Source organism: Gouania willdenowi, chromosome 3 (genome assembly GCF_900634775.1).
Source record: "Gouania willdenowi chromosome 3, fGouWil2.1, whole genome shotgun sequence".
Taxonomy (NCBI): domain Eukaryota; kingdom Metazoa; phylum Chordata; class Actinopteri; order Blenniiformes; family Gobiesocidae; genus Gouania; species Gouania willdenowi.
In genome coordinates, this window is record NC_041046.1 from 23,797,994 (window position 1) to 23,821,214 (window position 23,221).

At 36.2% G+C, this 23,221-nt stretch overlaps 1 protein-coding gene across 1 annotated transcript; it reads left to right on the forward strand.

Annotated features, from left to right (window-relative positions):
* Positions 1-820: 820 nt before the first annotated feature.
* rps6ka2 (ribosomal protein S6 kinase, polypeptide 2) lies at positions 821-22,495 on the forward strand. Its single transcript, XM_028438135.1, has 22 exons — positions 821-1,391; positions 3,091-3,207; positions 6,261-6,342; positions 7,193-7,273; positions 7,822-7,901; positions 8,394-8,500; positions 8,580-8,617; positions 8,706-8,848; positions 9,960-10,030; positions 10,472-10,560; positions 11,799-11,863; positions 14,228-14,330; positions 14,476-14,618; positions 15,548-15,670; positions 16,356-16,445; positions 16,550-16,708; positions 16,893-17,054; positions 17,193-17,269; positions 18,962-19,079; positions 19,157-19,213; positions 19,298-19,378; positions 20,544-22,495. The coding sequence occupies exons 1-22, from the start codon at positions 1,287-1,289 to the stop codon at positions 20,703-20,705; spliced, it is 2,253 nt and encodes a 750-aa protein (XP_028293936.1). The 5' UTR covers positions 821-1,286; the 3' UTR covers positions 20,706-22,495.
* The last annotated feature ends 726 nt before the right edge of the window (positions 22,496-23,221 follow it).

The window sequence follows — 23,221 nt, forward strand, 5'->3', positions numbered from 1 at the left end:
TCCCACTGGGGCAAAGACACCATTCTATAATCCCAAATCTCCTCCCACAATACAGCGCAGCAGATCGACTGAAAACATCCCAACATGTCATAGTGTTTGAGTTCCCGGAGATGATGTGTTTGATGTAATCTTGTGAAATGTATAAAACAAACATCACTACAATATTTGTGGTGATGTTTGTGGGTCTACGATTAATAGTCAAAGGGACTAAAATATTTGTTTAGTGTTACCTAAACTAACCTGGTGACCTTTGACTCCAGTGTTGTGGCAATCCTTGCTTTATCCCCTCTTTTCATCTTACAAAATCATCCTCATCCCTCCAATTTCCTTTTTCCATCCATTTCCATCCCTCTCTCTCTCTCTCTCTCTGTCTGTCTGGGGTTATGTAACACTGCAGTTCTGTAAAGCTGCTGATGTGACACGTCCAAATGCCTGCACACATAAACACTGCTGGAGATCGACTAGATCACACTGTACCCTGTGTGTGAGTGCTGTCCTTGTCTGTCACTATCACCCCTATCACAGCACTGACATGCCCTTGACATTGTATTGAAATCCAATGCCGTGTCATCAGCTGGGATGTATTTTGTCTTTGCGTGGGTGGGATTGGATGCCATGCCAGGCTTTTTTAGAGTGACAAGGCAGAGGGAAGAGGGAGACACAGAGGTAGCAGTGTAACACCATGTGACCTCACCAGCTGTTGCTGTGTACTGTGGGGAGAAGAGGTGAGAGGCAGAAACAGGAGGAGGGGGGAGAACGTAGCTGCCTGTACACAATGTGACTGGTGACAATCCCTTATTTACTCTGCAGAGGGAGGCAGCAGGGGATGAACTCATATGGGGGATATATATGCAAAGAGGGAGCTCACACACATACACACACCTCCTGATTCAGCGGTACAGATTTATTCGTCACCTCTCCTTGTGACTTCACGCAGCACGCTGGGTACAAGGCGATCCCAAACCCAAGCAGCACCTGCCCTGTCCGTCATCCCTCTGTCACAGATCACCAGCTCTGTTTCAAATTGGAGTGCTTGCTCACTTTTGTCCACTGCAGTGGAGAGAGCGACTGACAGAGAGGAGGGAGAGTCAGCAGAGGGTTGGGAACCCCACAGCGTGTCTATGATGGGCGAACTGGAGCCCTGCATCATCCACGATGGATCAATGACGAGTCAGCAGGACAACTAGGAAAACCCCAAAGCTTATTTCTCCCTCTCTATACATCTGGACTACCTGTCATTGAAATGCTCATCATTATGGGATAGATGCAGTCATCTGCTTGTTGCTATGGATACCAGCACACGAAAATTCACAGTGCGAAGATGGTTTTCTATTTACCTGAAGAATAAGGCGGCCAGGAACAAGAACAACTCTGGATTCTGTCAACTTGAGGTGAGACAATCTTTAGTGGGATGTTGCTGTTTTATCTCTGCATGTGTCTGCAGGTAAGGGGTGGGTGGGGGTGAGGTTGCATCGCAGTTGCATCATATTGTGTTTGTGCAAAAGATATCAGCCCAGCCCTTATCAAAGCGTATGTTCTCATGTGCAGGAAGGAGTGAGGAATCTGTGGGAAATGGGTGGGGAAGGAAAAGCTTGTTATATGCTAGCTAGTGGGTCAGGACTGTTGCTACAGAGACACTGTTTGGAGACAGGTTATATGAAAATGTAGTTGGACAGAAATGCTAAGAGGCAAACAGACAGCTGGGCAGGCAGGCTGATAGATGAATGATACAGACAGAGAGACAGACAGACAGAGTGATTGAGTGGACAGCAACAGCAGTGAGGGTCTATTTATAGCCCAAACAAATCGGCAGGGCAGAGGCAAGGGCAGCATATTTGTTTTTTTCCGCACATCTACACATACCTGAATGCTTGGCATATTGAGTTAAGAAAATAAAAGCAAAACAAAACATCACTTGCATTATACATAGTGTTTTTGGCCCTTTGTGCATTATTATGTTTGAATGAGCTTAAAGGATTCTCTACCTGAGAGCGTGCACCTTTGTGTTAGTCGGCCTGTTCTATGACAGTATACTGTGACGCATCAATGTTTATAAAAAGTTCTACCCCCCCCATGCCCACCTAGTGGTGATGATCTCATCAGGCTTGAACTTTTTTCCTTTCAGACTTTTGAATATCACTTCACAGTTAGATTAATATATTTTTGTTGGATTAATCTTTCAACTTTTTTTTCTTTTTTTTTTTTTTTTTTTACAAATAAACAAATTGTCAAGAATTATCAGAGGTGAAAGTAATGGATTACAAGTACTCACATTACTGTAATTGAGTTGCTTTTACAGGTTTATTTATAAATCAGTAATTTTACTTGTACTTGTGCACATTTAAAAAGAAGTAAAGTAATTCATTACAATTTCTACACCCAACTGTTACTGAGTAATTTTATTATTATTATTATTATTATTGGTTTTTTTTTTTTTTTATATTCGACCAACCATATTAAATGTAATGCGCGGCACCAAAACTGGTGGTTTTTTTTCTGTTTTAGAGTTAATAAATTTAGCTATACTTAGAGCCTTAGAATTTTTTTTTATTATTATTTTGAGTTCATTGGTGTCATTTCATTTAAAAAAAAGAATTATACATTTTTACATAAACCTTTTATTTTGTACAGATGCCTTTGTGGACAATTTATTAAGTTCCAATTGTGCAAGATTTGGTCTCTTGTTTATACATGAGATGTTTACTGTATGCAAGGGAACCGTGGCAAGATTTATTACCAACAATAAACTAGTAACTTTTACTTTGACTATTATTGACTTCTATGAGTATTTGATTTATGACTTTCTTGTACTTGTACCTGAGTACCATTTCAATCAAGTAACGGGGGGCGGGGGTCATTTCAAATGACAGAAGACCATTATGATTGTCACACTGATCAAACTGAGCTGTACTTATTGATTCTCTGCTTCACTGAGCAGACTGAATAGAGTTAAAGGTGAAGCTTGCACAATGCATCACAGTGAGAGGTTTTTAGATTATACCATTCCTCATGGGTACTTTTATGATGTAAAGGATACACGTGGAACATTTTGATATATTTTTTCTCTAAAGATATTCTCTCTTCTTCCAGGACGACAGTGTGCTTAAGGAGATTGACATCAGTCACCATGTCAAAGAGGGCTGTGAGAAAGCAGATCCATCTCAGTTCCAGCTGCTTAAAGTGTTGGGACAAGGCTCCTATGGAAAGGTACTATTGATAGATATTCATTATGTCGACCTGTAAATGCAGACGTGGGTGTTTTTAGACCCTCTGGGGGCCCTGGGCAAGAAGGACTATTGGGTCTCCCTGCACCAGAATGATGATAAATGAAGTCCAGGACGACAGATCAGTAAAGAAATACTTCATTAAATGATAAACATATAAAATAAATAATGAAAAACATAACTAAACTGAATGCAAACTTTACACACAATATATTAATGTTAAAAACAAACACAACTGAAATGTGCAACATTTTAAGTATGATAAAAATGACACCAAGGACTGCACGTTGATGCAGGGTAGTAGTGGGGCACCATTTGGCAGGTTCCCGACGTGTCATTGTAATGTGTCCAGGCCCAGGGGGTCTGTTGGGGCCCCCTATTTGCAACTGTCCAGTGACTACTCGGAAAGGGCCAAGTGCGGGGTGAGTTTCGATGCGCTGTCGTTGCAGCGTCTCAAAGCAGTTATATTATTTTGTCACTGAAATTGACTAATGTCAGCCCTCCCTAGGGGCCCCCTTCAGCTAGGGGCCCTAAGCAATCGCCTGCATTGCCTACCCCATTGCGGCGCCTCTGAATGCAGATGTATATGGCCAAACAACAATACCTTTCTTTTTACTTTTACCTGAAATGACCTCCACTCTTAATAATGCTGCTGCATGCATATAACGTTATGTGGTGGTTGCAGATTTGAGTGTTTTAATTTGTGAAATTACCCTGGTGAAATTGCCTGCAATCATTTTGGTAATTTTTCCTGAGACAGCTTTAGACAGCACTGAGAAAATCAGCTCTCAGTCGCACACTTCAACATTTAATTAAGGCAGAAATGTAGGGCAATATAACCTGGCTCGTGGTCAGGTTATATTGCCTGTAATTCACGCCAAAGCTCTTGGACTCAATTGACGTCAGCTTTGTGCGGTCAAGGTTTTTCACACTGAAGTTGGAACGCCATTTGTCAAGTCGTGCTTGTTGTTAAGAAATTAAAAACAGGTACTCAAATGTAGCTACTCTAAGAATGGAACGGTGTCTGAGTATCTTTGTGTTCATCAAGACACAAACTTTGAATATACAAACAAGCAGGGTTGGGGTCACTTATAATTGTAATTGGTAATTGGTAATTATTACAATTATAACAATTGTAATTGTAATTGAAAAATATGTTGCTGTTGTAATTGTCGTAATTGAATTGTAATTGAGGTCAGATAATTGACTTTCAATTGTCATTGAAATTCTATAAAAACTGTCATTTATATTTGAATTAAACTCAAACCTGTGGCACAATGTTACAGTTCTATGGCTTACACATACTATATATAGTCAACAATTATTGAAATGTGTTTCATGTCAAGTTTATCTGTCACTTCTTTTGAGGATCTTTTTACCATTTAATTTTTTTTTTTTTTTTTTTTATCTAGCCGAATTCTGACACCACCAAAAAATCTTAATACCAATATTTTAATTGATTAATAAGTCTAACAAGGAAACCAAGAGGTGAGAAACAAATTAGATGATCTATTCTATTTTTTAGTGTATTTTACAGCTTGTTTAGGACCCGTTGACTTAAGAGATGCTAACAGAAAGCTAACACGAGAGGAAGGTTCTGTTTTATGGACTTACTTATCAAAGGCTCAGTAATTGTGATTAATTGTAATTTAACTTTAGTAATTGAGAATGTCATTGTAATGATTTCAGTGGGGAAATAATAATTGTAATGTTAACTGGAATTGGAAAAAAATGTCAGTCAACATAATCGTAATTGAGTTGTAATTGAACATGGATAATTGAAGATGTAATTGTAATTGATTCCAACCCTGATACAAGGCATACAATGTTTGAAACTTCTGATGTATTTTCATAATATGATAGAATGGAATTAGCAGAATCTTTACATACTAGTGTCTATTTAAAAGTTACACCATTTCTTTTTTTTTAAAGAACTATTGGAGCATTGACACCTATAATGTGACTATAGGTCAGTGGTCTCATGGTCTGCATGGGCCAGAGATGTGGACCCAACGGATGTTGTTGGGTGGTGTTTAAAAAGCCTCAGGCAGGCACATTATGTAACAGGTTAACGTGAATGACATCCATAGGATTATGATTACGGTGACATAGCCTTACCTTCTTGTGCAGTTGTTATCTACTGTTAAAGAAGCTGCAGATCTAAAAAAAATGAAAAATAAAATAAATGCAAAGTGGATTTTTCTAAAAGTTTACAAAATTGTACAAATCTAACATGTTCTAGGATTAGTTAAAAAGTTGTTAGTTAGTGGCTAACGTAAAGATTTCCTATAGGAAATGTATTGAAAATGAAACAATTGCATGAATTAAGAAAATAAAGTGTTGCATGTTGAAACATTTCTCACCTTTTTAAGTTACTGCTACTTTTCCTCATTATCTAACCACTTAATTAAAGTGAAACCAGGAAAATGGAATATTTAAGAATTGTATATCAAATTGGTAGCCCTTCTGATTATTCACTAGCTTTTAAGTAGCTCACAGGTTCAGAAAGGTTGGTGACCCCTGGTCTTGCTGTTTAATGCTGTTAAACCAAAAACTAAAGTTATAAAGATGAATTTGTGACGCTAACTAGTTCCCGACCCGATATCGATATCAGATATAGGTCTTAGCCTGAATACGAATATCGGATATCGGATTCAAATTTCCGGATTTTCCGATTTATTTATTCATTTTTTATTCATTTTTTTTATTAATTTTAATCATTTGTAGAATACTGTAAATATTATGTTGAAGGTTGAAATGTATGTAGCCTATTGGTTAATAATAAATGGGTCAGTTTTTCTCATGATCAAGCCTTTTCTTACATTCCACACTACAAAATAAGTAACTATGTTTTTTATTAAAGAAAAAAATTAAAAATTTATGATTCACGCTGATATTTGATCAATATCAATATCGGCTGATAAGCAAGGCTGCAATATTGGTATCATACTGGAAATGAAAAAGTTGTATCAGGACATGCCTAATGCGATTGATTTTACATTGACATTATCTAACGTATGATGGTGAATGTTTCAGGTATTTCTTGTCAGAAAGATCCGTGGAGTGGACAGAGGCCAACTGTATGCAATGAAGGTCCTAAAGAAAGCCACACTGAAAGGTAAACAAACGGCATGGAGCGCTGCATGCTATAAATATGCTTATACAGGGATTTAATATATCCTTGAAAACTGACTGCTTCAGTATGAGGGTAAGAATACGGTCACTTATTTTCCTACGTTACTACAATTTTTTAAAACGAGTTTTTAAATAAACTCAAAGCAATCCAGTTATTTTAATGACGGTTCTCCTCTATCTTTACATGAAGATATGTTTTCATATAGTTTTTTAATATAAAGTGTCAGTAATTTAAAGGCAGTAAAATACTAAATACAAAATTAAGCTGGCGCTATACATCAGCGAAGTTAAAACCAAAACTAGCCTTTTTTTTTAATGTTTTGACTGTTATGCTGCATTTTCAATTTATTTGGTTGTTTCTATCCCTGTAAAGTTCATCCTTCTCTCTATGGTCAATAGCTGCTTTATTAAACATGCTTTTTAAATAAAAACCTAGGCTTTAGGCATGGACACTGTCACAATGAAAACTGAAAATTAGAAATCTGAAAATAGATTTTTCTTTTATTATCCTTTAAAAACAGACTAATATTGATTAATGATAAGTGTGCACAACAGTTGGTTTAAATTGTCATCTTTAAACAAATGTTAAGCCTCTTCCCCTGCAAACAGTGTTACTGTCTCATCTTATCAGAAACAGATGGTACAGCCGCTCTGCTATTGGGATTTTAGTGCTCTGCACATCAGCATCAGTTTAATTTGGCTGGCATTACACAACTAAAACAAAAGTGTTTACTGGAGGAACCCACTAACACAAACATGTGCTTCATTTATCCTCTGCTAACTAGAAGAACAGAATGCTGCTTTGTCACGTTTTCGCTCTTTGTCTCCACCAGTTCGCGATCGTGTGCGCTCAAAGATGGAAAGAGATATTCTGGCGGAAGTCAACCACCCATTCATAGTTAAACTCCACTATGGTGAGTTTACATTCCTGAATTTGTCACATGAAGGAGAAAAACTCCATCATCTGAGGGCGAAAAACGATACTTTAAGTACACATTAGGCCAGAAGATATTCTGTTAAAGTTGTCATGAAACCATCTGTCAACTGGAGTGTTTAAGTAGCATCACGCATCATTCATTTGTTGTAGTTTTCTAAAAAATCTCTTTTAATCTGTAGACATTAAAGATATTTTGAATTGGACTGTGTAATGCCAAGTGCTTTGTGATTGTAGAGATACTTTCTGTTGCTGCAGGAAGCAACAGAAAGAAGAAGTGATCCTCAGAGTAGCTTTGGTTACCTCACTATGTGGTATTTTATAGAACAGAAGCAGAATTGTTAGGATTTGCTCACAAATAGTGACATTTGCAGTGCTAATATGCAAGTGCAACAATTTTAAGTTTTTAAATGTAAAATGTATTTGACAAGTTGCCATTTTTAATTTTCATGAATCTCATATCCAACCATATGTAAATCCTTTGAAGAGCTTATAGATGAGAGTGTGTGTATGTGTGTGGGTGTTTAGCCTTTCAGACCGAAGGAAAACTCTACCTGATCTTGGACTTCCTGCGAGGAGGAGACCTTTTTACTCGTTTGTCAAAAGAGGTAGGGGTTCTTTGCTCCAGCTAAACTAAAACTGTTCACAAAACACTATTCATACAATAAAATGGCTTTAACCTTCCTTTCTTCTTCCTGGTGTATCAGTACCGTAATAATAATATAAAAAACAAAAATAACAGATGTGAAGTGATGGACAAAGTTTTATAGATTTTTGCATGTTTTAAATAAAGAGGTTGGACATCTAAAGTATTTCTGCAGATATTCCAATCCACACTCCCCCCTTCTTGATTAAATCAATAAGCAACTTTTGAGTCAAGTGAAAAGACATATAAAGAAAAATGTTGCATAGTTTTGTTGTTTACATTGCATTCACATTTGGTTAATTTAAGAGGGGATACTTTCTGCGTCGACATCTATTATTGTTGCAGGCAGATAACGAAAGAGGAACAAACATGAGCTCATTATGAGGTTTTTCATTTTTGTTCGTGGTTCTTTTTGGAAACAAAAATCTATTCACACGCCATATACTCTTTGTAGGTGATGTTTACAGAGGAGGATGTGAAGTTCTACCTGGCTGAGTTGGCTCTGGCACTAGACCACCTCCACCATCTAGGGATCATCTACAGGGACCTGAAACCTGAAAAGTAGCTCCTGTTTTCTGTGCTTTTTATTCCAACTTGCTATTTTACAAGTTGATATTAATGTTGTTTTTTATTCTTACAGTATTCTCCTGGATGAAGAGGGACACATTAAGATCACTGGTCAGTGCAGAAGTACTTAGATGATCTAAATGGGAACTGATGTAATAAGTGTTTTTTTTTCTCATTGTGTTTTCTAATCTCTGTGCAGACTTTGGACTGAGTAAAGAGTCCATTGACCATGACAAAAGAGCGTATTCCTTCTGTGGAACAATAGAGTACATGGCTCCAGAGGTCGTGAATAGGAGAGGGCACACACAAAGCGCTGACTGGTGGTCGTTTGGGGTACTAATGGTGAGAATCCCATTCTTTAGATTCTAGGTTAGTAAGTAAGTGATCTTTATGTATAGAGCGCTTTTCACAGGTAAAGTGCTTTACACAAATTTCAGTATCATCCCGTCTAAATAGAACATAGAAGAACAGTAGCAAATAACATGGGAGACAAGAACGGGAGAACTGTGGGTCGCCAAGGGCATTGGATGCACCCCCGTATTTAGATGAAAAAAGGGAAAACAACATAAGGAGAGGCGAGGGTAAAAAAACAGATTATGAACTGAATTCCCAAAAGGAGAAACAAAATACAGAACCAGGAAAAACCTACAAAAACAAAGAATTATTACTTTGCATCCACAGGGCTATTTTTTTTTTGTTTACTGTGAATTATTCTGCATTTTTCTCTTGGTTGTTTAGTTCATTTATTAATTCATTACGATTTGGATCCCAAAGGATCATCATCTAGTCTTCTCTATTAGCGCAAAAACCTACATCCTTCTCTGCAAAGAAAATGTCACGCTTTTCCTTTGCTTCTTCATCAAATCATGAAACAAACAGAGAAAAGACACAATCCCACAGGAGTACATTGTTTATCATATTTCAAAAGGGTCCCCAAACACCTGGGGACTAACGGATGGTTTTTGTTTGTTTGTTTTCCTAATCCAGCTATTCTTTTATTATGTTTTTTTTGTCTTTTTAAATAAATAAAATATGACTAAGTTTACATCCGCTTTTCTCATGCACCTGATTGGTGAAAATACACCGTTTCACAACTATAGCCACTTGATAGAATGTTACTCCAGGTGGTAAAACGGCTAAAGTCTCGAGGTTTGATGGCTTATTTGCAAGGGGAAACCTATGTAGAGGAAACTTTTTGCACTTTAAATAGGAAAAAAGTGTCTTATTTATGTTATTTTTAATTTATATTTCATTTTCATACTCATAATAAGTGTAGGTCTGCCCAGAGTTAACGTCAAAACAAAACGTTTCTTTGTCTGTTTTTCCTTTCCAAAAATATTGTTATAGAGCCCAGTATTTTGCATCGTCTCGTTGTGTGAACTTTGTATATCGTCCCACCCCTACTGGTATAGGCTTAGATTTCTTCATATAATGTCCATGTTCTTTTTTACAGTTTGAAATGTTAACTGGATCATTACCATTCCAAGGAAAGGACCGTAAAGAAACAATGGCACTTATTCTAAAGTAAGACATTCTTTCACTGCACGCTTGACTCTTTTCAATGTCAATGACTTAATCATTCATTTTTATTATTTCCGTGCAATAGACTTGTAGCATTTTCTTTTTTCTGCTGTTAATGAGTTGTTTGACTCAAGGTTAGATAAGGTAAACTTTGTTGTTTTATTTCTTTGTTGCAGAAGTTCTCAACAATGCAGCATCTACAAAATCGTACATAAATCATATCATGTAGGCTACTCCCATGTTTTGCACAACAGCACATAAAAATTTTACCATTTCACACAACAAAATCAACAGATAGTGGCTACATAGTAAGCTTTATCACCCTTATCTCCCCAGCAAATGTCACTGATATGCATGAATGTGAAAAAAAAAGTGTTGGCATGCTAACTCATGTCTGTTATTTTGTATCTCTCTCTCTCTCTCTCTCTCTCTCTCTCTCTGCAGGGCTAAGCTGGGAATGCCACAGTTTCTCAGCCCTGAAGTGCAAAGTTTATTAAGAGCTCTCTTTAAGAGGAACCCAGCTAATCGACTCGGTATGGTGCGCTAATACCTAATCACACACACAGACATTTCTAGCTTTGTGGGGGATCCTTTGAAATTAGCTGTTTTAAGGCCCCAAGTTTGCCAAATTATAGAGATTCCTAATTCCTAATTTCCTACAGTCTGTAACAATCTGTTACACTTTACCAGCTAAACAGGCAACAGTCAGGACAACCCTTCATTACAATCTTCACTTGAGTCATTCTGCAGCTCTGCTAGGACTGAGCTAGTGGCTTATGGGGCTCTGTGCATTTGCATAGTGCGCATATAGCCAGAAACAGGGGTGGAGCAATGATTTTAAAAGTAAGGGTGTTCTAAGCGTAGGACAACCATCCATTCCCATTTTATTTTATTAAATTACCAAGATAAAGTCAGTGATACTCAACATGTGGCTCTTTATGTCATAATTTGAATTATTATTCCTTTTTAACATCTTTTTATCTTTTTCTTTGGTCATTTTGCAACTTGCTTTGTCCCATTTTTGGTCTTTTTCATTCATTATTATTATTATTATTATTATTATTATTATTATTATTATTCTTATTATTCCAAAAAAAAGGTCCTAATTTTCGTCCGTTTTTGCCAGTTCTTTTTTACGCTTTTATTCAGTTTTTGCCAATTCTTTAACCATTTTTTTTTGCCACTTCTCATCCAAATGAGTTAACTTTTGCCCAATGAATAACACTTGTTTCCTTTTTTCCCCCATATTTTGCCTCTTTTTGTTCCACATGTTTGCCCTTTTTCACTATTGTTTGCCACATTTTGCTTATTTAAGCTAACTTTTATTATTACATACCACCTGGTTCCTCTTTTTTGTCATTTTTTTTTTTTTTTTGCCACTATTGACTGCTTTGGGCCCATTTTAGTCACTTCTCACTCTTTTCATGTCACATTTTTGGACCATTTCTGCCTGGCCAGAAACCGCTCTGCAAAACACAACAGATTTTCAACCAGTTGATGAAACATTGAGTGCCTGCATTGTGTATTGCGTTTTTGTTTTTGTTTTTTGCCCATAATCAGGAAAACATGACATTGAAAGTGACAAAGACATAGGAATCTGACTGCTTCTACAGTCTGCACATGTAATATGATATTCACATATTGGCTCATTCCTCAATTCTGTCTGTGTTTAATGTTTAGCAGTTGCTATCCTACCCAAATCACAGTGACTTTTATTAGTTGCTCATGCTCTCTTTGTCCTAATGAATCACCCTTTTAATGTGACGGACAGGTGCAGGACCAGATGGAATCGAAGAAATCAAAAGGCATCGCTTCTTTGCATCAATCCACTGGAATGTGAGTGCTACAGTTTGTTAGCCACATTTTCCTCTGCTTACAGCACAAGAGTACACTAGTTAAACACATGCATGTACTAATTGGTGAAATACTTGACATTTTTTCATAAATGTGTCTATTTGTGTATCCTCTTCAGGTTTAAAGAACACTAGAGCATATTTTTTTGTATTTATTCACTGTGTTTCAGTTGCTAGGCAGTGTATACGCTAAGGGCACGTATTGCAAGTTGTTTATGAACCCATCATTATTGTCCTGTTCACTATTGTCATTAGCCTGTTTTTTTTTTCCTGCGTTAATTGTGCTCATTAAAAAGAGCAATCACTGACTTATTGCAAACCCTCTTTACGAACTCTATACAAATAAAACAACCACGGACCCTCGAAACTGTAGTATAAATCTTGCAAAATGAAATATTTCTACAGCTAATAATAACCCTGAATTAATTCATGGTTTAAATTACACTTTAAATCCTTAACAATGTGGTGACTATAGTTTTATGTCTTCAAGCAGCTGTAATTGTTCCTTTGCATCCTCAAGCGTTGCCGCAACAATCATGAATCCTTTGTGTGAAATAATGGCCAAATCTGTAACTTCCTTTTTTTGCCTTCCTGGTCCAAATTTATATGAACTAATCCTCTTATCTATAATACCCTCTTCTTCTCTCAGACAGTGTGCTCACTGCTCCCCGTGCTATCATTATCTACCCTCGATACACACTCCTGTGCGGCTTTAAAGGGATCACTGTGTGCAGAAAGTGCTCTTGCTCCAAGTTGCATGTCTGACATCACTGAGTCATTTAGCAAAGTTGAAAGCTATTCCTACCATCCCTGGTTCGGGACATGTGAGTAACAGGCGAGCAACCAAAGTTGTCCTCTGCATATTTGAATGAGCCGTGAAACGACTGATGGGATTTCACCAACGTATAACCTACATCATATCTGCTGTATAATCCACAGTTCACATATAACTAGTTATGTTCATATATCGTTGTCATTCTGCACCTTTTATTTCTGCTAAACAAGACATAGGCAACTGGTGGCTCGGGGGCCACATGTGGCCCTTAGTCTAATTTTGTGCAGCCCCAAAAACAAATCCCCCAAAAAATGCGTTTCTAGAATTTGGAAGAAATAAAGAGTTCATCATAATACACAAAATAACTCCCAAAACACACAAATTGACAGCAAAATGCACCAAGTACACAAAAATAATGACAATGACCGTGACACAAAATGACAGCAAAAACAAACACAACAAAATGACTATGAAAACACACACACACAAAAAACCCCAAAACATTACAGAATAGCTCCAAAGACACACAAACTGTCAACAAAATTGCACAAAATGACAGGGAAATACAGAATACTACAACAACAATACAGAAAGTGATCCCAAAAACACACAAATTGACAACATCAATGCCAGAAATAATAATAATAAACGATAAAACCACAGACAAAGATACATAAAAAGACAACCCCCCCCCCCCATATTAATGCTTAGATCAGTCATTGTTGATAATGAGGCCCTCGGATTGGATACAATCACATTGATAGAGTTGGCCATTCATGTGCTAAACCAATCTCATTGAGAGTGATGCAGCGTTTTGGGTGTAGGACTTAGATTTATCAACTCACGTTTCAAAGGATGCTCTATGATGATTACATGGACACTACTCAACAACCCCTACTCTGTGTGCTCAGCCTCTCAGCCCCATTTAATGTCAATGTTTTTTTTTTGGTTTTTTTCTCAAATTCATGTTTTCTACCCTCCTCACTTAATTTGAGATGAAATAAAATCAGTTTGTTCCATAAAAACAATCATTGTGTAACAGCTCACCTTCATTACAGTTACAGTACATCTTCATCAGCGTAAAAAAGAAAGTTTCCCAAATCAATGGATACAAATTTATGTTACATTTTTACACCATCTCTTTTAGGTATTTGTGTATATGACTCAATCATCATGACACACTATGGTATCACATTCCCCTTCTCTAGTCTGTTTTATTTCCTCATGTTTAGCTCATTTTATCCCATAAATCTGTTATTACAATGGCAGAGCTGGTTCAAGGCTCTTGATTCTCCTTGGGCAGCCAACAGATATTAAAGCATGTGACACGACTGACATCTACAGGCCGTTTGTAGTAATACACATATATATATAAATCCAATTTTGTTTTTTTCTGTGGTCCTATTTATGAAACAGAAGCATTGTTTGGAAACGTTGAATAAAGCAGTTTCATGACATAATTTTTCCTTATTTTACAGGATAGTTAATTTGGTCAGAAAACACTGTACAAGTAATATGTTTTATTGTTTCATGTTTTTAAAAATCTGCAATCATGTTATTTATTTTGAATAGAAGTTGTACAAGAGAGAAATGAGGCCTCCTTTCAAACCAACCGTTGGCAAACCTGAAGACACTTTTCACTTTGACCCTGAGTACACCTCCAGAACACCTACAGGTAACCGAGTCTTTAACTAAAGGGGAAAAAATCTTTACAAGACACGCCAGTTCATTAAATTACCTTAAATCAAAGGAAAATAATAATAATAAAAAAATCTTGCTTTTCTTCTCTTTCTACATTGTTTGATACGGTGTTTTTATAGATTCTCCTGGCATTCCTCCAAGTGCAAACACACACCAGTTGTTCCGAGGTTTCAGCTTCGTTGCAACGACTCCCAGTCAGGAGCCCAGTGTGGCCACAGTGGCCTGTTCTCGACAGGAAGTAAACATCAACCCTATTACACAGGTATGAACGCAAGGGTTGGAGTCATTTGTAATTGTAGTTACAATTATGGTGTAATTGTAATTGTAATTTCAAAATCTTTTGCTGTCGTAATCATAATTAAATTGAAATTGAGGTCAGATAATTGTCTTTGTAATTGTAATTTCCATGAAGACTTTACAACAGAAAAATCAATTATATTTTAACGCTAAACTGGGAAGCCATGTTACAGTTCTATTTACAGTTCCACACATATGTAGTTAATAATTATTAAAATATGTCACATATCGAGCTTTCCCACATTTTACCATTCAAAAAATTTGAAATCTAGGGCTCAGACGCCTACACCAAAAATAATAAAACCTATATTTTCATTGATTAGGAAGCCTAACAATGTAACCAATAGATAGAAATACATTAGACGATAGATGTTTGTTTTACGTGTATTTTACAGCTGATTTAGGACCTGTTATTGTAAGCGATGCTAACAGAAAGCTAGGTTAACTTCTATGAGGTTATTTATTTCAGGCTCAGTAATTGAACTTTAGTAATAGAAAAATGTAATTGTAATTGACTTTATGAGAATAAAAAAAAAATTGTTATTTAATTGTAATTGGAAAAAAATGCCCGTCACTGCAATTGTAGTCAAATTATAATTGAACATGGGTAATTGAAAATGTAATTGTAAGTGAAAAATGTAATTGATCCCAACCCCTGATGAACACACACTATTACACAAAGTGTATAAATATAAATGTATTCTCAATGCCAAAGTAAATTATTGATATGTCGTTCATGACCTTTTGACCTGCAGCATAAATAACACAGTTTAGTTTTCTGCAGCCATCATGTTTGTTACTCACACACTGACATGATTTATCTGAGGTGTACAGTCTGTGAGTGACGGTGATGAAACTATTAAACGGGCGTTTTGTGATTTGTGTCTTCTGCAGCGTTTCCGAGGTGATTTGGCCTTCAGTGATGTTTATGAGCTCAAAGAGGAAGTTGGACAGGCGGGAACGATGGTGTGCAGAAGGTGTCTGCACAGAGTCACTGCTGTGGAGTATTCAGTGAAGGTAAAGGACACACACACATTCAGTTTGCATTCATGTTTTAATTGGAAATGTATTATAAAAGTGAAATCTATAACATTAGGTGATGACTCTAGAAATTCAGTTCAAGGTTAGAATGTGACGAGGAAAGACATTTTACACACAAACAGAAACAATCCAAAGCCCTTTGTGTTTTTTCCCTACACAGACACGTTAATGTGTTACAATTGCATTAATGTTTTTTGCAAATTTGCTTTATTTCAGTCAGGATCACTTTTTTTAATTTGTTTTATTTAGCATGCACTTTAGATTTGGAGGTAAGGCCCTTTTAGCAGCTGCGTGGAAAGCCCGTTCCATGAGCTAGATGGAGAGGCATAAGCAGAGAGAGCGGTCAGCAGGACCTATTGGAACAGAAACACAGACGTTAGATGCCAACAGAGACACTGTTTAATTAGACAGAAGAGGAGGAGCTGGGGTGGGGGTGGGTATAAGACATATACAGACGAAGCGTGCAGAAGTAGGCGTGTTGCCGTGATTTATATACAGCGCTAAGACTAACTCTAACCAATGGGAAGCATGGAGCATGATCAGCTAGATGATTAACTGATTAGGGGATGATGCTGTCAGTTGCTAATAGCTACTGACAGATGAAGGGACTGGACTAGCTTGACTGAACTAACGCAATGCTCAATTTCTCTTTTTGTGGCAGATTATTGACAAAGTAAAGCGAGATCCTTCAGACGAAATTGAGATTCTGCTAAGATATGGACAACATCAAAATATAATCTCCATAAAGGATGTGAGTGCAGCAAACAAACAGTCAAACGTTTCAAGGAAAAGCAAAGATTTCATTCTTTCCACAGAGCAAAAATGATGTAAACATGTTTTGTTTTGGTGTTTCAGGTGTTTGATGATGGCCATTGTGTGTTTCTGGTCCAAGATTTGCTGAGAGGAGAAGAGCTGCTGGACAGAGCTCTGACACAGACGCATTTCACTGAGAAACATGCATCAGACATCATCTGCACACTCACCAAAACTGTGGAATATTTACACTCGCAAGGGGTAAGACGGACAAAAAAGGATCATTTTGAGCTCATTAATTTTATTTTATTATTTTCTTCCTCTTTGTAGCCTAGAAAACAGGAACCAAATGCACATCTATAGCTGTGACAGAGAACTGTACGACAGTGTCAGCTCTGTGTCTGAGCTGAGTGTATTATTATTATTATTACTATTATTATTTCAGGTTGTGCATCGAGACCTGAAGCCGAGTAACATTCGCTACTCTGATGACAGCGGACTCCCAGAATCCATCAGGATATGTGATTTTGGCTTTGCAAAACAGCTGAGAGCTGAAAATGGCTTGTTGATGACTCCCTGCTACACAGCTACATTCATGGCTCCCGAGGTACATTCACGACAGAAAGACCATTATATTTGGCAAAAAAAAAGAAAAACTGCTGAGGATCAGAAACCCTGTTTTGTGTGTGTGTGTGTGTGTGTGTGTGTGTGTGTGTGTGTGTGTGTGTGTGTGTTGTATGTGCAGATCCTAAAGAAGCAGGGCTACGATGCCGCCTGTGACATCTGGAGCCTGGGAATACTTCTCTACACTATGATCGCTGGGTCAGTTTAATCTAATTGTACTAACAGAATGAGACAGGGTTGGGGTCAATTATAATTGTAATCGCGTAATTGATAATAATTACAATTATGGTGTAAATATAATTGTAATTGTAATTTCAAAAGATCTGTTGCTCTTGAAATTGTAATTAAATTGTAACTGAGTTCAGATAATTGACTTTGTAATTGTAATTGCCATCAAAAATTTGAAAAATTGTCAATTATAATAACGCAAAACTGGATAACCATATTACAGTTCTACACACATGGAGTTAACAATTATTTAAATATGTTTCATAGCAAGCTTTCACACATTTTAACCATTTAAAAACATTGAAATCTAGGGCTATACCTACACAAAAAAGGCTCAGATGCCCTCATCAAAAATATTAATACTAATATTTTCCATGATTCAGAAGCCTAACAGGTGCAACCAATAGATAGGAAAGAGATTAGATGATAGACATTTGTTTTATTGTGTATTTTACAGCTGATTTAGGATCCGTTATCATTAAAGATGCTAACAGAAAGCAAACAGAAGAGGAAAGTTAACCTCTTTGAAGTTATTTATTTCAGGCTCAGTAATTCTGATTAATTTTAATTGAACTTTAGTAATTCAGAAGGTAATTGTTATTGTAATTATTATAATTGTAAGTGAACATGGTTAATTGTTAACATAATTGTACCTAAAAATATATAATTGAGCTCAACACTGGTGTGAGAATAGAATCTAAAATAAATGAAAATATAACTTCATCATAATGAATCCTCAACATAATTAAACAACTTTTTAATACACTTTGTCATGTTTCTTCCTGTTCTTCACCATCAAGAACATATTCATGAATTATCTTTTTTTTTTGTGAGTGACACAACACATTGTTGCACTCAACTTTTATATACAGTGGTAGTATGCATTGGTGCGTTGGTGCATTATATTTTGAAGTGTGTTGGAATACGTAGAAAATAATTAAAACCAAAAAAAAAAAACAACTTGATGAACTGCATTCCACAAAGAAAATGCAGGCAAGGATGCATAAGCTGAACCTTTCGGAGTCAGTATAATAACTCCTCAGTTATGACTAAAGATCAGAGGGTGCTATGGGGTCAATATAGACTGTATAAATAGTGACTAACAGCAGGGGGAGCTGTGGGACCGATTCAAACTGGGCACTATTCCAATAGGTTTGGATAGGGACATTTTTTTTTAATTAATTTGAATGATTTTTTTTTTTTTTTTTTTCACGGTTTCCATAGTAAGGATGCTCATTCATCCTCACTTATTATGGTCTTAAAGGTTTTTAATCTCTACTAACAACAATAATGGAAACCTACTGTTCCTCTACTGTACATGTGTTGGAAAATATTTCAAAATCAAAACACAAATTGTTTTAATTAAAAAAAAAAAAAAAAACATCAAACTTTAAACGTTACAAAGAGAAAGTCATATTGACTCAGTGTTTCTATACAAATTTTACTGTAAAGACAGGCCAGCAGATATTGTTATTAGTTTTTTTTATTGCGGAGGCCTCTGAGTTTATAACAACACAAATACACTCGCTCTTGTGAGTCTTGTTTTGAATGTTTCCTGAAAATTTCAGAACCAATGTCAATAAATGCGTAGAAAATTATGAATTAGATTTTTTTTTTTACTCCTATTTCACATGAGCTAACTGGTGTTCATCATATGAACAGTTTCAGCCCATTCGCAAGTAGCCCTGAAGACACAGCGGAGGAGATTCTGGCTCAGATTGGCTGTGGGAAATTCATCATTACAGGAGGAAACTGGGACCTGGTGTCAGATGCTGCTAAGGTTAATACATGTTTTCTAAAATACATAAAGTCCATTTTCAAATTCTGCTCTAACCTTTAACTGTCTACAACTGACAGGATATTGTGGTAAAGATGCTTCACGTGGATCCCCATCAACGGCTGACCGCCCCACAGGTACAGTTAGCCTATAGTCCTGTTAACCTGGCATCAGATTTTAACTTACTGGACAGTAACTTTCATGTTTTAAATGTGTTTCAGATTCTTCGCCACCCCTGGATTGCAGACAGAGAACAGCTTTCTAACAAAAGTCTCACCAGACAAGATGCCCTCACTGTCAAGGTGTGTTCATCTTTTCTACTTATTTTGTTCAAATTAACTAAGCTCTAACAACTTGTATTTCCTCAGGTTTGTAAGACTGTTCCTACGTAAATTCAATATTTTATGAATTTACTAGAAGCTACTTTTTTTTTTTAATGAAACAATTGCACTCAAACATATACTTTTTTTTTCATATTTCACTATAACTCTTTGAGAATCAGTCCAAACCAAAATTAGTTTCACACAAAAGGTCTTTTTTTTACCAAAATGTTTTTCTTAACAAGGCATTAATCACTTTCTAATTTCTTTTTTTCTATTTTTTTAGTTTTGATGAGATTTACAGTCAATGGTAAATCTAAATGGTAAATCTAAATCTAAATGTTAAATCTAAATCTAAATGTTAAATATTAATTGTAAATTAAATTAAAATAATTAATTAAAAGTGGGTTGTCCAATAACCAAAGGGTTCGGGGTTTGAATCTTGCTCTAGCCAAGTCATTGTTGTTGTGTCCTTGGGCAAGGCACCTTACCCACATTGCCCAGAATGAATGTGGTGTATGATTGAGTGGTGCCACAGGGGCTGGACGCACCATGGCAGCCTCACCTCTGTCAGTCTGCCCCAAGGCTTACCACCAATGTGTGTGGAGTGAAAGGATAATGCACATCAATGTAAAGTGCTTTGAGTGTCTGTGATTAGGTGATGTATAATATATTATTAAATCTAAATGTTAAACATTAAATCCAAATCTGAATATAAATAAATAAGTATAATTGTTAAATCTAAATCTAAATGTTAAATCTAAATGTTAAATCTAAATGTTAAATCTAAATTTTAAATCTAAATGTTAAATCTAAATAATGTCACGGGTGAAACTAAATATTTAGCTAATATGCAAATCCACCGTTTAGATTTACGTTTTTTTTTGTACATGGTTTGGTTTGTTGCTAAATGTTGCACAAAGTTGTTGTTTTTTTTTTTCTTTTTTTAGCATGCACAACTTTACAACCGGCACCCCATACACGTGAACCATAGGACTTATCTGACACAATAAAAGTTAGAGTGATAAAATGACCAAAATGATAGAAAAGTACACAATTAATGTTTTGAATTCCAAGGTTAGTGGTACACAGGACAAAAAAAGATAGAAAAACACTTGTAAAGATGGGACTGTGTATTGTTTTGTAGGGGGCGCTGTCTGCCACCTACTCCGCCCTGAGACGTAGTGCGCCTGCGCCACTGCTGGAGCCTGTGCAGTCCTCTGGCCTCGCCCAGCGGAGAGAGATGAAGAAACATGGAAGCCCTAAAGTGACCTCAGAACCCAAAGAAAAACAGCAAAACGAGTCCTAACAATTCAATTGTGAAACAAGTATATTCAAACTGAGACATTGGCCCTTTGTGAAAAAGCACATACTAGCATTAGCCTATTTATAAAGACACACAATTGCACTATTACCAGAATAAGCTTTGGTTCACTCTAATAAACGTTAAATCCTTTTAAATAAATTGCTCCTGAGAACTGTCGATCAAAATGTATATTATTAATTTTAATCAAGAATAACTGTATTATGAAATTATTATTATTATTATTATTATTATTATTATTATTAGGTGTTTATCGGTAGATGCTGCAGTATCTCTTGTTTATTTCTTAATCAAATATTCTTTCTTCTTCTTCTTCTTCTTCTTCTTCTTCTTCTTCTTCTTCTTCTTCTTCTTCTTCTTCTTCTTCTTCTTCTTCTTCTTCTTCTTCTTCTTCTTCTTCTTCTTCTTCTTCTTCTTCTTCTTCAAAACAATAATAGATATTTGCAGTCCAAAATCTTTGAACCCCCTCGTTAGTGAAACATTTTCAGTCCTGGGAACATTAAACTTGAAATCATATATTGAGGCTATACTAATAGAACATTTATTGCAAAGAAGCAAAGCTAAAATGAAGAAATAATCTACCAAACAAACTTACTTAATTTTTTTTTTTTTTTTTAATTCAATCTAAAACGTATAACTGGGGTTTAAATCTAGAATGCAGATGCCTTGTTACATGCCTTGTAGTCATTACACAGTTTGTGCTCAAAGCTGTAAAATCCACTGCACACAATCATTGATAAAGAAAACACCTCAGTTGTGGTTGACATGTCAACAAAAAGGATCGCAATAACATCAATATCTTTATATTCTTAAACAGATATTGTAGCTAGCATATGCATTTACGTAGAAATGTTGTGAAATGTAATGTTTTTCCTTCAAACTCATGTTGAAAACGTAAATATGGTACCAAAGGAAACATTTTTTTTTAGTTAGCTATAAACCACTAAGTCTTATTGTACATAAGATGCCTGATTATTCTCTCTGTCTATCAGTGTCTTCCATATTTACAGCCTACTACTCTTTACAGTTATGGTGATGTTATGTTCTATTACATTAGAGAAAGTAGTTGGTAACTTATATGAACAGCGTAAATGGCACTTCTGTCTCAGCTTTGTGTGCAATAGCTTGTGTGTGTGTGTTTGTCAGTAGGCCTCTGTTTCTGTATACAGTATGAGAATGTTTGACTGAAGGTTTTTCCATAGCTTCTCTTATCTGCTGCTCCCCTCGATTGTATATGTCGAGGTGTACAATCACATAAACGAGGTATGAATGGCCTGCGCGTGAGTAGCACTGGTACACTTTACATGAAGGACCACATTTAACAAGTCCCTACAACTTTTTGAATTCATACATCATAGAGGTCAAACAACACACTGTGAACGAGCACTGTGATATCCAGTTATTCTCTGAGGATGTTTGCTGATACTTTGACTATGAGGTGTGCGCCGTACAATAACAAAAAAGCTGTAGCTTGAGCCGATGCACTCACCCAGACACAGCTTTAGATTCTGTGCAGTTCAACCATTAGAGGCAAGGGTGTAAATAATGTATTTAGGCTGTATATATACTCTCATGGTAAAGGCATCAGATAGGGGATCAGATTTTATATGCTTTTAAGGGTGTTGAACTATCTGCAATCAAGAAAAGTGTTTATTTTGTGTTATCTGCTGTACATATTCTACTGTGTGACTGTAAATATGAGATCATTACCTGGCCAATCATAAAATGCCAAAGTTTTACACAAAAAGGAAGGAAATAAAATGAAAGGAAAATAACAGATGACGTTTGTTGTTGTTATTTCAATTGTCAGATTTCTTATTGACACCAAACAGAAGCTAAGCAAGGCAAATTTATTTGTATAACACATTTCATACACAAGGCAACTCAATGTGCTTTACATGATCAAAAAGTGCAACAGAAAACATCCAACAGCTTAAAATCAATAAGAACATTGAAAATCGGCAGCAAAAGTACATTTAAAATAATCAACAAAAACATTAGAACAATAACATGACCAGAAATCGCCTCGCAATGGAGGTAAGGCTATGGTAAGGCATAAAAATAGGCCAAAACTTTTAAAACGCCTCGAAACGGAGGTAAATCAATAGTAAGGGAGAAAAACGGGCGACAAATTTGAAAACGCGACCAAACTGAGGTCAGGCATAAAAACGGGGGCAAACATTTCAAAAGCCTCAAAACTGAAAAAAGAAGGTATACTGAAATGAAGGTAAAGCTACAGTAAGGCATGAAAATGGGTGAAACATTTTCAAACGCTTCAAAACAGAGGAAAGGCTATAGTAAGGCATTAAAAAACGGGCGACAAACTTTCAAAAGTTTCAAAATAAATGTAAGGCTATAGCAAGGCATAAAAACGGGCGAAAAAATTTCAAACGCCTCGAAACAGAGGTAAGGCATAAAAACAGGCAACAAAGTTTCAAAAGTGTCAAAACAGAGGTATAAGGGTATAGTAAGGCATAAAACCGGACAAAAAATTTCAAAAG